The sequence below is a fragment of the Heterocephalus glaber genome, unplaced genomic scaffold, assembly GCF_053883595.1.
Source record: "Heterocephalus glaber isolate CG9 unplaced genomic scaffold, H.glaber_assembly_v1.0 deba00001600, whole genome shotgun sequence".
Lineage (NCBI taxonomy): Eukaryota > Metazoa > Chordata > Mammalia > Rodentia > Bathyergidae > Heterocephalus > Heterocephalus glaber.
The window spans coordinates 19,377,446-19,390,079 of NW_028258372.1; the positions used below are offsets into that span (position 1 = coordinate 19,377,446).

General features: G+C 51.3%; 1 protein-coding gene across 2 annotated transcripts in view; it reads right to left on the bottom strand.

Moving 5' to 3' along the window:
• The window catches only part of Lhx4 (LIM homeobox 4), a 45,026-nt gene that overhangs the window by 7,116 nt on the left and 25,276 nt on the right, over positions 1 to 12,634 (bottom strand). For both annotated transcript variants that reach the window (XM_087194404.1, XM_021265314.2), the window contains 3 exons: positions 5,274 to 5,476; positions 785 to 939; positions 310 to 481 (listed from right to left, as the gene is read on the bottom strand). In XM_087194404.1, the coding sequence (XP_087050530.1) occupies positions 310 to 481; positions 785 to 939; positions 5,274 to 5,476 (530 nt within the window). The remainder of the gene's footprint in view (positions 1 to 309; positions 482 to 784; positions 940 to 5,273; positions 5,477 to 12,634) is intronic.

Sequence of the window (12,634 nt, forward strand, 5' to 3'; positions counted from 1 at the left end):
TGTTCACAGCTGCATGGGCTGGTGAAGGCACTCTGTTGGCAAAAAAACAAGGGAAGCCTCAGGCCCACGGACAGCCATGTCCCAGGGAACCCAGCTTTCATGTCTAAGCAACTGCGCTCTCCTTCTCTACTCTTGGTCCCACCATAAAAGACCATTAAAGCCCCCTCCGTCCCCCACCCCTCCACCCCTGCTGCAAGTCCTGGGGAAACACCTCTGCTCAGGGAGGGAGTTGACAAGGCCTCAAGAAAGATACATCCTGCCTGCCAGGGATTACTGGAGCCTCAGCCTCATGCCTCCAGCCCAGCTCACCTCGGAAGCTCAGCTCACTGTCACTAACCCCACAGTCCTCTGCAGAGCTCTCCTTCTCCTGCTTGCTGCCTCCCCGGCTCCTCTTGACGCTCTTATAGAACTGCCCCCAGCGATGCCGCCCTGCGTCCTTCTTCAGGCGTTTCTCCTTGGCCCTTCTGTTCTGAAACCAAACCTGCCACAAAACACAAAGGACACACTCAAGGGGAGTCTACCACAAGCCAGAAACCTCCAGGATTCCCAAGGCAGGTGGCTGGAAGCCACAGGAGCTTCAGGGGAGTGCAGGACACCCTGTACCTGGGTCTCAGAATTCTGCCTCTGGAGTCTGGCCAATGCTCTGGGGAGTCAGTGACACCATTCACCAGGTGAATGTCACCCACGTTCCCCAAGCCTCCCTAAGTTAGAGGGCATAAATATAGAGTCCTGCTCTGAACACCATTTCTTCCTGCTAGAGGACAAAGAAGTACTAGCATCTCACCTGTACAACCCTCATGTCCAGTCCTGTCTCAGAGGAGAGCTGCTCCCTTACATGCCGGGCGGGCTTGGGGGAGTTCTTGTAGGCGTTCTTTAGTGTCTCCAGCTGCTTCGCTGTGATGGTGGTCCGTGGCCGCTTCGCTCCTGCCTCAGAGTCATCTGCAGTGAACACCACCTTCCTGGGATCAGCCCATCTGAAACAGCTGAGCCTCTGCCCATCCTGCTTCCCTCCCCTGCTAAGTGCACCTGCACTGGGAAGGGCAGTAGAGAAATGAACCCACCCCATGGGGACCCCACTCTTGCAATGCCGCCTTCCATAGAAGCCCACTGTCTGTCTCCCCTCAGCTCCCAGCCTCTCAGAGGTCTTTCATCAGCCTGAACGTGAAATTCCACACATTTCCTGTTATGGCAAACATTCTGCTTGGACATCCTCAGGGTCATTCCCAGAGCTGTAAAGGTCAACTGGCCAAAGCAAAGTAAGCACATACTGCACACCAGGGCAAACTGCAAGCTTTGCATGCATTCAGTCCTTTCAATTCTTGGAGCCAGAAGACCTGGGTGCCACCTTCTTGGTGAGGGAGTGACCCTCTGAAGCCTGGGGGCCACACTCCCTGCCCTCTAAGGGCAGCATATTCTAGGAACTACACAGTTGTGCCGCTTGGGCCACACTACACTTGTGCCCACGGCACAGGGTGGAGGCCCCATGTCCTCTCTTCTTGCACTATTTTCTTCAGCAGAGCCACTGTCATACAGACTGTTCTCAACCCACTCCCTCCCTGGAGTCTCCTGGGTAGAAGGCATCCAGAGCCTTTCAGCAATTTCGTACAGAGTAATGCCAAGACAGACAGACCTCCAAAATTCTTTAAATTGGGTTAGGAGGAGTCAGTCCCTTCTGCCCATATTTATAGAGTTTACAGCATGACACCGATGTAAATTTGAATTATGCAAATATGAAATGATACAGTTTTAATATGTATACAGTCTTTATGTATAAAGTTTTAAATAATAAAACTACCATGTCAGGCATGGTGGTGCACACCTGTAGTCCCAGCACTCCGAAAGGATGAGGCGAGAGGATCATAGGTTTGAGCCCAGACTGGACAAATTTGCAACTTAGCAGTTGCTAATCAAAACAAGAAAGAAAGAAAGAAAAAAGGGCTGGGGATGTAACTCAGTGTGAAGGCCTTGGGTTCACCCCCCATTATAGCCAAAAAAACCCCAAAAAACTATCAAAGGCCCTGGGATTTAGCTCAGTGGTTTCACTGCCTGCTGCACAAATGCAAGGACCCAAGTTCAATCCCCGGTACAAAAAAGAAAAAAACTATCAAAAATGTGAATTGGGTGTAATAGTGCACATTTGCAACCCCAACTATTCAGGAGACTGAGGCAGAAGGATTAGTTGAGCCTAAGAGTTTGAGACCAGCTTAAGCAATACGGCAAGATTCTATCTCAAAAAAAAGTTTTAATTGGGGACTGGGGATTTAGCTCAGTGGTTTCGCCGCCTGCTGCACAAGCGCAAGGACCCAAGTTCGATCCCCAGTACCAAAAAAAGAAAAAAAAGTTTTAATTGATGGAGAATCACTTAATTTCAAAACACCTTGGCCCAGTGAATTAGAAATTATTTTCACCACAGCCAGATGACAGTGCCCCTGGGGAATAACTGTCACTCCAATTGGTGACCTATAGGTACCCCACTACTGCTCATGTGCACAAGACTTTCTTGTGATTATGGGAACTATTATGCTGTTATTTTAACATTCTCTGTTATTATAATTTAAGATCTTTTTTATATCCTATAACAATGTCATCCAAGTAGTCATTAAGTAGCGGTGGCAGTGCTTGTGCTGAAAAATGTACCCAAAAATCAATAACTTTGGTGCGGAAGTTAAATGTGATAAAACACTATAAGGGAGGGCAAGCGAGACCATGGTACCTCGGGCTGTTAATTTAGGAAAGAGCATTCAGCAAGGTACTAGAGATAATGCTGAGAAAATAAAAAGTAGCATTAAGGCAAAGATGCACTTCACCGGTTATGGATTTGTGTGCTAGCAGAATACATCTCTACTTTTTTACGTTAATTCTTATGGGAAAATTAGTCTTCACATGTGTTAGTTTTGAATTATGCAAGGTCTCCTAGAACTTGTCCCTGGCATAAAATGCAACCTCATTATACTGAAAATGCAGATAGCCCAGGAGATGGCACAAATGAACAAAATCATTCACACTAAGGGGCAAATAGCTGATATTAGATCTTTTGTTGAGCTCAAGGGAGGAAGTTATAAGCCTAAAAGAATGTTTAAGTAGCAAGGAGAAATTAAAACAAGTTAAATGACAGTCAAGCAGCCTACACAGATAAACGTTCCTGCTGCACCAAGAGTCATGCTGACCACAGTGGGGAAAGGCTAGGGAACGTGTCAGAGGTGCCTTCAGCTGCTTTAGGGCACATCACCTCCCTGCCTGTCTCACTCTTATTTAACATCCCACTCGCAAGCCTCATGCTGCTTAAACCTCATGAAACAGCCCTGTATGTCCAGTGCTATTATCCCCCACATTTAGTCAAGGAACTAAGACAGCCAGTCTCCCAACTTGCCCCAAGTAGCTCCAAGTCTGTGGGGATATCCATCCAGCTTCTGCTGTTCAATCCACTGTCTTCCATTGTCCTACAGAGGTCTGCTACTGGGTGAATACTCTTTCAGAAAATTATGAGTCCCACAGTGTCATTAATGCCACCCCAACTAGATAATGACCAGTCTCCGTTTGGGTCTCTCTTGTCTGGAGCCATCTACAGCACAAGAAGACAGTGAGCCAAGAGCACCTGGGGTCTCTGACAGTAAGAACCAGCATGGCCCAGGAGCAGTAGAGCCTTGGTTCTCTTTGGTGAAGAGCATCAGCGTTCCAAAGGCATCTCACTATCACTGAGTCCATCTGCATTGACAGCTTATCCCTGACAAGCCACCCAACTCTCTTGTGACATCCTAATGGACTCTGGGGCAACAGCATGGAGTTGTCAGGAGCCAGAGTGGACAAGTACATGGAGGCAAAGAGCCTTGGAATGGGTCTGCAGAGGCTGCAGGTCTCTGGAGGAAGTAGACCAGGTCCTCTGCCTACCTGGAAAGGATAGAGCTGTGGAGATAGTGGGAGAGGAGGTCCCCAAAGACTAAGGAAGCCCCTGACATAGGCAGCCCTGCCCTCCCTCCCTCTCAGCGAACTCGAACTGGGCCCAGCTGGATCACCCAGAAAGACCCCTACAAATTACCTCTGCCTCATCACCACAGACCCTTTATTTGATGGTGCATTTATTAAGAAAAAAACTCATTTCCCGTGTATTGTTTGGATACACAGTGTGTGAGCCCAGGAAAGATCTGGAGGGAGATACATGAAATTTTTGGTGCCTTATTTATTTATTTCCATCAAGCCCACAGCTTTCAACAATGGCTGCTTTCCACAGTAAGTAAAACCCTGAATTAATAAAAATTTAGTAAAAGGATCTTGATGTTTCATGAGTTCATGATTCTGAGATTTCTAGCCTTTAGTTTGGCCAAATCGCAAATTCAGATCTTCCTCCAGAGGCCCACCTGTGAGTGAGGAGCTGGGTGATGGGGCCGTGGGAGGAAGAGCCAGCTCAGCCTCGCTGAGGGGAACACAGTGGAATGTGCACAGACCCTAGCTGCCCAAGAGCAGAGCATAGACAACAACAGTAACAGCTGCCCTGGCTGCCAGCTAAGGCAGGTTTCCAGGTGTGGCCAATAAAGGCTTCCTGACCAAGCCTCTGCCTGAGCCAGGAGCTCCGTGAAGCAGTGCAGGCAGAGGCCCTGAGGCAGAGTGGGGCACAGTGATAAGGCTGAGCAGAGGTCTTCCCCATACATAGCCACATGTTCCTCCTCTTCCCTCAGCACACTGATCAGCCACTTGCTCCACATCAGGGCATCAGAAACCTCAGGAGTCAGCACCCCTAAGTCTCTGGCCTTGATAAACCCACAGTCTCAAGGGAGCTCAGAAACACAGTTGGGACACCCCTAGGAGGGTGATGCAGGCCAGTGCTGGGGTCTAACTCACTACAGCTTTTGAGGCATGGAGGTGCTGAGGTAAGCATGCACCCTGATGTGCAGAGCTCAGGAGCAGCCTCACACGTCCACTGTGGACCAGGCTCCCAGCTAACCTCAGCACTCCCAGCCCCAGGCAAGGAGCTACCAAGATGACAAGAAGGTGCCTGGCTGCCCCAAGCCCACAGTCTGGCATGGGAGACAGGCACACTCTCAGAACCACAGCTTGATTAAAGCTTTAGTAAGCAACAAATGCTGGTGGGTTGGGCATGTTCAGAATTAACTCTAACCATGGTGCTCCGAGAAGGTGTCTCAGGGGAGGCTGAGTATGACAGGGCCAGGGGGCTGGGCTCAGACAGAAGGGTGGGACAGGGCAAGAAGGGCACCTCAGGCAAAGGGGACGGCCTGGACAAAGGCCAGGAAGGGGACCTGCAGGGCTATGCTGCTTACCATTTTGCTTGGCAGTCTCGTAGTCTTCCTTGCACACCAGCCGCCCGTCCTCCATGAGGTAGAACTCGTCTCCTGTGGCCAGCTGCCGGTTGCAGATGATGCAGGCAAAGCAGTGCAGGTGGTAGACGAAGTCCTGGGCCTTGCGGACCACCTGGGTCGGGGGGATGCCCTGCTGGCAGGCTGTGCATTTTGTGCCGAAGCGTCTATCAGGGCAGCAGAAAAGGTTTAGGGCAAGGGGGGACATCTGAGCGGGGTGGGGGGGTTCTGGCTTCTCCCCCACCTCTTTCAGCCCTTTCCTACCCCACCATTCAGTGAGCATGGGCATCAGCCCCGTCACCACAGCTTACCGTTGGGTCCTCTGGGCCTCCGACCAGCTGCATCACTGTGCCGGGGGCTCTTTTGTGTCCAGTGCTTTCCTAAGGCTGACATCCCAGTGCTCCACATTGCCCAACTGACCCCCATCAATTCATGGGGACAGTGGGAGGGGTTGCTAAGTCCAGCCCTGGGCAGGCTGTCACCGTCCACCTCTGGGCTTCCTCATCTTTATGGTGACACCTGGAGGACCAGGCTCTCGAGGAAGTGCGTATAAAGCACCCAGCAGTCCACCTCTTCCCAGGAGGCCCTGCGTGGCCAGGCAACAGCATATGTCTGCATTCGCACTGGTGCTCCAGAGAAAGTGCACTTTGTCCACAGAGGAGGGCTGTCCCTCCCCACCATTCACCACCTACGAGAGCCCATGGCCTCCTCTGGCACAGTCCTGGGATGTAGTGATCCACAGTGGGCCCAGGAAGCCACACTTTCAAGCCCTAGAGACACTGCAGGGCAGAGTGTGTAGATCTCAGTTTAGAAAATGCTGCTTCAGACTTCTCCCTGCTCTGCCCTTTTCTGGACAGGCACCAAGCAAGAGGAAGCCACACATTGCTACCTTGTACCAGGGCTGGGAAGGAGGAGCAACAGACACACTGAAAGAACCATCGATGGGGTCCTTGAAGCGCCTTTCCCCATTCTGGCCATAGAGACACACAGAGCCACAGCAACCATCATAGAGGCAAGGGGGAAATTCGGGGTCCAGCAAAGACATGGGCAGTGGAGAGGATGCCTGCCAACAGGTGAGCCTTCCCCGATCCAGGAAGGCGGCGGGAGGGGCCAGGGAAGAAGGGGCAGAGTTTAAAACAGCAATCAACCTAATTATTCATGACACTTCACACAGCAGAACTTTATCTTCTTCAGGATGAAAGACTTCGCCTAATGGATCTGGGGAAGGTTTGATTTTAATGGTCCTTTTAACTAATGCTTATAGGCAGCTTGATTTCCCCTGAAAGGACAGTACATATTTCATCCACATTAATACCAAATAAATTAATTATGGTCATGGCTATCATGATGAATCCCAGATTAATGCAGAATGATGGGTCTCTTATGCAGTAATGATACCTGCTGAGGGGGCTGCAGGAGCCTGCAATAGGCATGGCCAACTGCAGCTTCAGAGGCACCCCGTGCCCCAGAACCTGGGGTCCTGGAGAGAAGTGAGGGACCCCAGAGAGCCAGGAGTGTGGTGGGAGGACTGCTCTTCTGAGAGCCAGGGGTGTGGTTGGAGGACTGCTCTTCTGAGACTGGTACAAGAAGGCTGTTGGGGTAAGAGGGGCTTGAGAGGGCCCTAGCCTCCTGAATTCCTTGGATGCCTTTTAGTTTGGAGGTAGGGGCTCTGATCCAGGCCTCTCAGAGCCAGAGTTCCAGGCCTAAAATTCAGGATGGGCTTTGTGACCTACACACACACACACTCACACATGCACACACTTGCTCCAAATCCTTCCTCAGGAGGGGGTCTGGGCTTTCCTCGGATTTTCAAAGGGATCCCGGAACCAGAAAAGCAAATATGTGTTAAAAAATGAAATCAATGAAAAAGAACCATGGTCTCAGAGGATATGCACAGAAATGGCTAAAGCTGAGAGTGGACAGCAAGTGGATGGCGAGCTCTGGACTGTTCCATGCCACCCAGAACACAGGGGAGAACCAGGCTTCTGCCACAAAGCAGTCTAACCTCACCACTGGTAGTAAAGGGAAAGACAGGCAGGTACCCTGCTCTAATCTCTGAGAGAGAGAGAGAGAGAGAGAGAGAGAGAGAGAGAGAGAGAGAGAGAGTGAGTGTGTGTGTGTGTGTGTGTGTTTAACAGTGATAAAGAAAGCCTCCATCTGTGTTACTAGAGAGTACCATCTTCAAAGGTCTGTGGTTCTTATATCCCATCCAAGCCAATCCACAAAGCAGAGGTTAAGGTGAAACAATGCTTCCACCACACTAAGATTTCCCAAGAAATCACTTAAATCACCAAATCCTTTCCTGAAGAAACTGGGGCAGCAATGGCTCCAGAGAAGATCTGGTCTCTCCCAAAGGCAAAATCCTACCTTGGGGGCCCACACAATGAGACCTGACGAGAGGTCAGAGGCCTGAGGGGAGACCCCAGAACACAGCAGAGCTCCCAGTGGCCTCTCCCTCGGGAAGGCCACATTCACTCTCACCTCTAAAAAGCAGATGGGGTTTTCAGTAGCCAGAAGCCCAGTTGACACCAGAGCACCAGAGACATGAAAGATAACAGGGGTATAAATTTAATCTACGGACCGACAGTGATTCATGCAAAAGGGTGGCAAGTGCACAAGAAAAATGAAAAATAAATGGACTTCCCCACCAGCATTTTTTAGCAATTGAAGCAATTTTCCTGATTGTGGGATTTATACAATGGTAAGTGGAAGTTGCTCCTCATTACCTTTTTCTCCTGGAGCACAGCCAATAGGACCCTTGCTGAGGAGCCTCATGCAACCCCTCGGCCTCCAGGGACCCCCTCCACCTCTCCTCAGAGCCATCGGACTCAGAATAAGGTGCTGTCCCATCAGGAGGGGCGCTGTTGAAGACACTGTCCCTGAGTTTCCAATCTTAGATCCGCCAAAGTCACAGATGAGAAAGGCCTGTAGACTACACAACTGTCCTGTGCAGGTGATCCCCAGGCCCAAAATGGCATAAAACTGTGAAACTGGCTACTACACAGAGAACCAGTAGTCTAACCGTTCTTAAATCTGAAGGATGCTGGGCTTGAGGGAAGAGGGCCTGATACCTTCTAGGGGATGCACCAGGAAGCACCGTCTCAATGCCATCACCATGCACCTTCTGTGCGCGGGGCCCTGCCTGCTTGCGTGCACCATGCACACTAGCCTTGCTTTGCAGAAACACATCCCTGCCAGCTGGCCGTGCCTGACCAGGCCTCTGGGTACAGCCAGTCTCCCAGAGATAGCAGCTGGAGCTGGTCCAAAATGAAAAGGAAAATCCAAGGAAGCACTTGGCAAGAGCTCCCACTGCGCTATTCTCCTGACCAACACCACTGGAAATTCTCTCTTATCCTGCCTAGCACATAGTAGGCAAGCAGCAAAGGCCCACTGTATGAATGAGTGAATGAGTAAATCTCTTAAATCGTATGCTTGAGGAGGAGTCAGGGAAAGATCAACATCATAATGGCAGCCACTGTGAAAGGCTTGTGGTTCTGCAGCCTGCCTCCCTCACAAACGCAAGGTCCCAAGTTTGATCCCTGGTACCCCCCCCCAAAAAAGCTTTTCTAAGAAGGGAATTGAGCCCCAGGTTAAAACAAGGCCCGCAGTTTACGAAACATGAAACTGTGTCTCTCTTTGCTGTCATCATCCTATATGTGGCCAACCTGAAAAGTGAGTGTCACAGATGAGAAACTGAGGCTAAGGGAGGTAAGATTTTTTAGTTTTTGAACCCAAGGCCTTCATACTGCATTATATCCCCAGTGCACTCTCCTTTTTTTTGAGACAGGGTCTCACTAAGTTACTAAGTGGGCTTGAACTTGTGGTCCTCCTGCCTCAGGCTCTTGGTACAAAGGTGAGGGGCTGGGAAGTGCCACAGCATCACAGCCAGCTCTCAGGGTCCACCTCAGGAAGGGCCAAGCCTTCTGTCCTTGTCCTACCCTCTGCTCCAGTGCTTGGCCTGAGCTCCTGTCTCGCTGATCTGTTCACCCCTGCTGCTCTTGACAGGCCAGCCGAGGCCATTCTCCAGTGCAGGGACAAACATGAAGGTGAGTGATTCCTGTACAGAAAGGACAACAGGAAGACCCTGCAGGCATAGAGCCTTCTAGAACCAAGGGCACATAAATCCTACAGCACAATGTCCAGCACATGCCTGATTTTAAGTGCTGTCCAACGATCATGTTGTGGTCGCTGACACATGACTAAAAAAGTCACCAAGGGCTGGGGATTTAGCTCAGTGCTGCCGCCACCTAACCCGCAAGTGCAAGGACCCAAGTTCAATCCCTGGTCCCCCCCCAAAATTAAAAACTAAAACAGGTCACCAAGCTCCCATTCACCAAGTGCCTGCTGTGTGTCCCACAATGGGCCCTGTGCACACATGATGCCACTGTGTCCTCACGTCAGGTCCTCGGCCCAGCCCACCACACTCTCATGGCCATCACTGCCACTCCACCATCACCCCATTCGGTCCTTGGTGACTCCAGCTCCTGGCTCTCCATCACTCCGGCCGTGACCCTGGGTGACTTCAATACCACCCAGACCACCCTTCCCACTCTGCCCTCTCAATTTTTTGACCACTTTTCCTGAAGGACACAACCCCTGCCCTTCAGCCACTTGTTCCAATGGGATTCCCAAGACCTTATTGTCCCCGGGGACTGCTACACCTCCACGAGAGCTTCAGCCGCCCTCTGGGGGTCACCACTTGCTGTCTAGACAGCACCTCCAGCGCGTCCTCCAGCACCCTGACCCCGGTGCTCAGGGACTATGCCTCCCACTGCCCCTGCCACCGTCCTTCGCTCCCCTGGTGACCTCCTCACCTAGCAAAGGCTCCATGGTCCACTGATCCTTTCCTTGCAGCCCCTCGACTCTCCTGCCCTGTCTCAACCTGCTGCCTTCTCCACCCCAGTGCTGGCTGCCAAAACAGACCTGAGAAACACCACCTTGCTGGCCAGGCTCCCTTTAATGATCCATGTACCTCAAGAGGGCCCTGGAAATCACATCAAACTCCCCTAGTCAGTTCCCTCTCCACCTCCCAGACCCTCCGCGGCAGGCTGCATCCTCACTCTCGGCCAGTGGCCCTCCTATTCCCCAAAGAAATGGGCAGCTCTGGGCTAAGCCCTGCCATGTACTCCCACTGTCCTGCCCGCGACCTGTCATAGTAGCTGTAGGCCTGGCCCCCGGAAGGCAGACAGCCCCCCCTGAGCCTGGGCACAGGACACCTGGTGACATCCCTCCAGAAGCTGCCCCTTTGCCTTCCACATTACTCATTTCCCCTCTATTAGATCCTTGTCATCTGCACACAAGCATTTATTTTTTCTGCAACTTAACACCAAAATTCCCTTCACCCCACTTCCCCCATCTACCACCCATTTCACTACTGCCTTTAAAACAGAGCTCCTCAGAAGTTCCCACAGGGAGGCTGCCAATAGCCCTGTACCCAGGCTTTCTCTCGAGCCCAGCCAGTTAGTATGCCTGACTGGCCACCTGTTCGTGCTGTCGCTAAGTCCAGGGTCAACACCCACCCAGCCCCACCTTCCAGCAGGCTCCATCCCCCTTCCCAGAGCACCAAACTCAGCCAGCTCCCCTGAGTGAACCCCCACTCACCTCTTCCCCGCCTAGCCCACTCCCTGGGCTCCCCTTCCACCTCCAGCCCAGAGCCCTGAGCCCCAACCAGCAGGTCCCATAGCTCCTCAGCACCTTCTTTGGATGGCCAAACCCAGCTCCTGATCTTCTGCCAAAATCCACCCATCTCAGATCATGGCAATTTCAATTCTTCCAACTGATTAGGCCAAAAGCCTTGGGCACTCCATCTGATCTGTCAGCAAATCCTGCTGATTTGTCCCAAAATTCTGTCAAGTGTCGGACTGCTTCCCATACCTCCTCTGCTGCCTCCCTGGTTCAGGTGGCCACCACTGCTCAAGCACAGCCGACCCCACCCTCCCCCCACAGTCTCACCTCCACGAGGTGGCCCTGAGTCCCACCCTCTCACTCCAGACCCACAGGGGCTCCCACCATGCAGCATCCAAGTCAAAGTCCTTCTAATGGCTTACAGGATCCTCCACCACTCAGCACTTCCAAACTTTCTAACCTCACTGCCACCACTCCCCCTGGCCACGCTGCCCCAACACATGGGCCTCTGGGGCCCTGGCTCTGCTTCCTCTGCTGGGAACACTCTCTCCCCAGATATCTGCGTGGCTCACTCCTGTGTTCCTAGAGGTATCCCCTCAAGCACCCCTTCTCAGGGGGACATTCCTTGGCTACCCTCTCCCGGCACTTCCTTTCCCCTCTGCGCATGTATTGTTTGCTTATCATTTTCCCCTTCTCTAGAAGACAAGCTCCTCGACTGCAGAGTCTTCATTGCTTTTGCTCAGGGCTGAATCCAGAGCCTCCAGCAGTGCCTGCCCCTCCTGACAAGTGTTTGGTGAATGAATGAGTGGCCCTTTCCTGTAGCATGATTCATACAGTGTTCACACTCATATGTAATAAACATGTTCAGAGAGGGTGAGTAACCTCCCTGAAGGCCTCACAGCTGAGATTTGAACCCAGAGCTCTTCCTCAGGGCAGAAAGGCAATCGGTAGGGACAAGACAGGCAGTGTGTGGGAGCTGCCACAGAACCATGCCATCCTGAGGGAACAAAATACTGCATAACTTGGTTTTCTGCTTTAATTGCTCAGTGGTGATTTACTGCAGGCCATATATTTTTTTCCCGGCTGACACTTCCCTACATGTATTTCTTTTATCTATCACCACACTTGACAAGTAAGCTGCTGATATTTACTGTTACTGTATGTACTAATATTTCCAACATATATCACCGCCCACTCTAAGGCTACTGCCATGTCACTGGTACATAAAGCTATGCCCAAGTATGGCCCAGCCTTCTCCAGATGTGATCTCAGGCTACATCTGAAAAAGGCTGACACCCCAGAATGTTGGAGCCTTGGTGGGGGGAACACATTCCACTTTCCCCGCCCTGCCAAATCCACACAATCACACATGTGCCTCCCTGGCCCACCAGAACTGCCCTGCAATGATTTACTTTTTATTTGGGTTTTTAATATAGTGTTTTAATATGATATGATGTTTATATAATAGCATTTTGAGATGAATGCCACTAGAAAAGTCTTAGAACCATCCAGCCTTTTAATTTAACAGAGGAGGGAATTGTGGCCCAGAAAGAGGTAGTGACCTGCCCAAGATCACACAGCTCGGTTGGTGGGAGAAGTGAGAAACCTACTCTTGAGTTAGGAGGAACTGAAGTCCCATCTGGGCAACTTAGCAAAACCCTATCTCACAATTAAAAGGCTGAGGATGGAGCTCAGTGGGA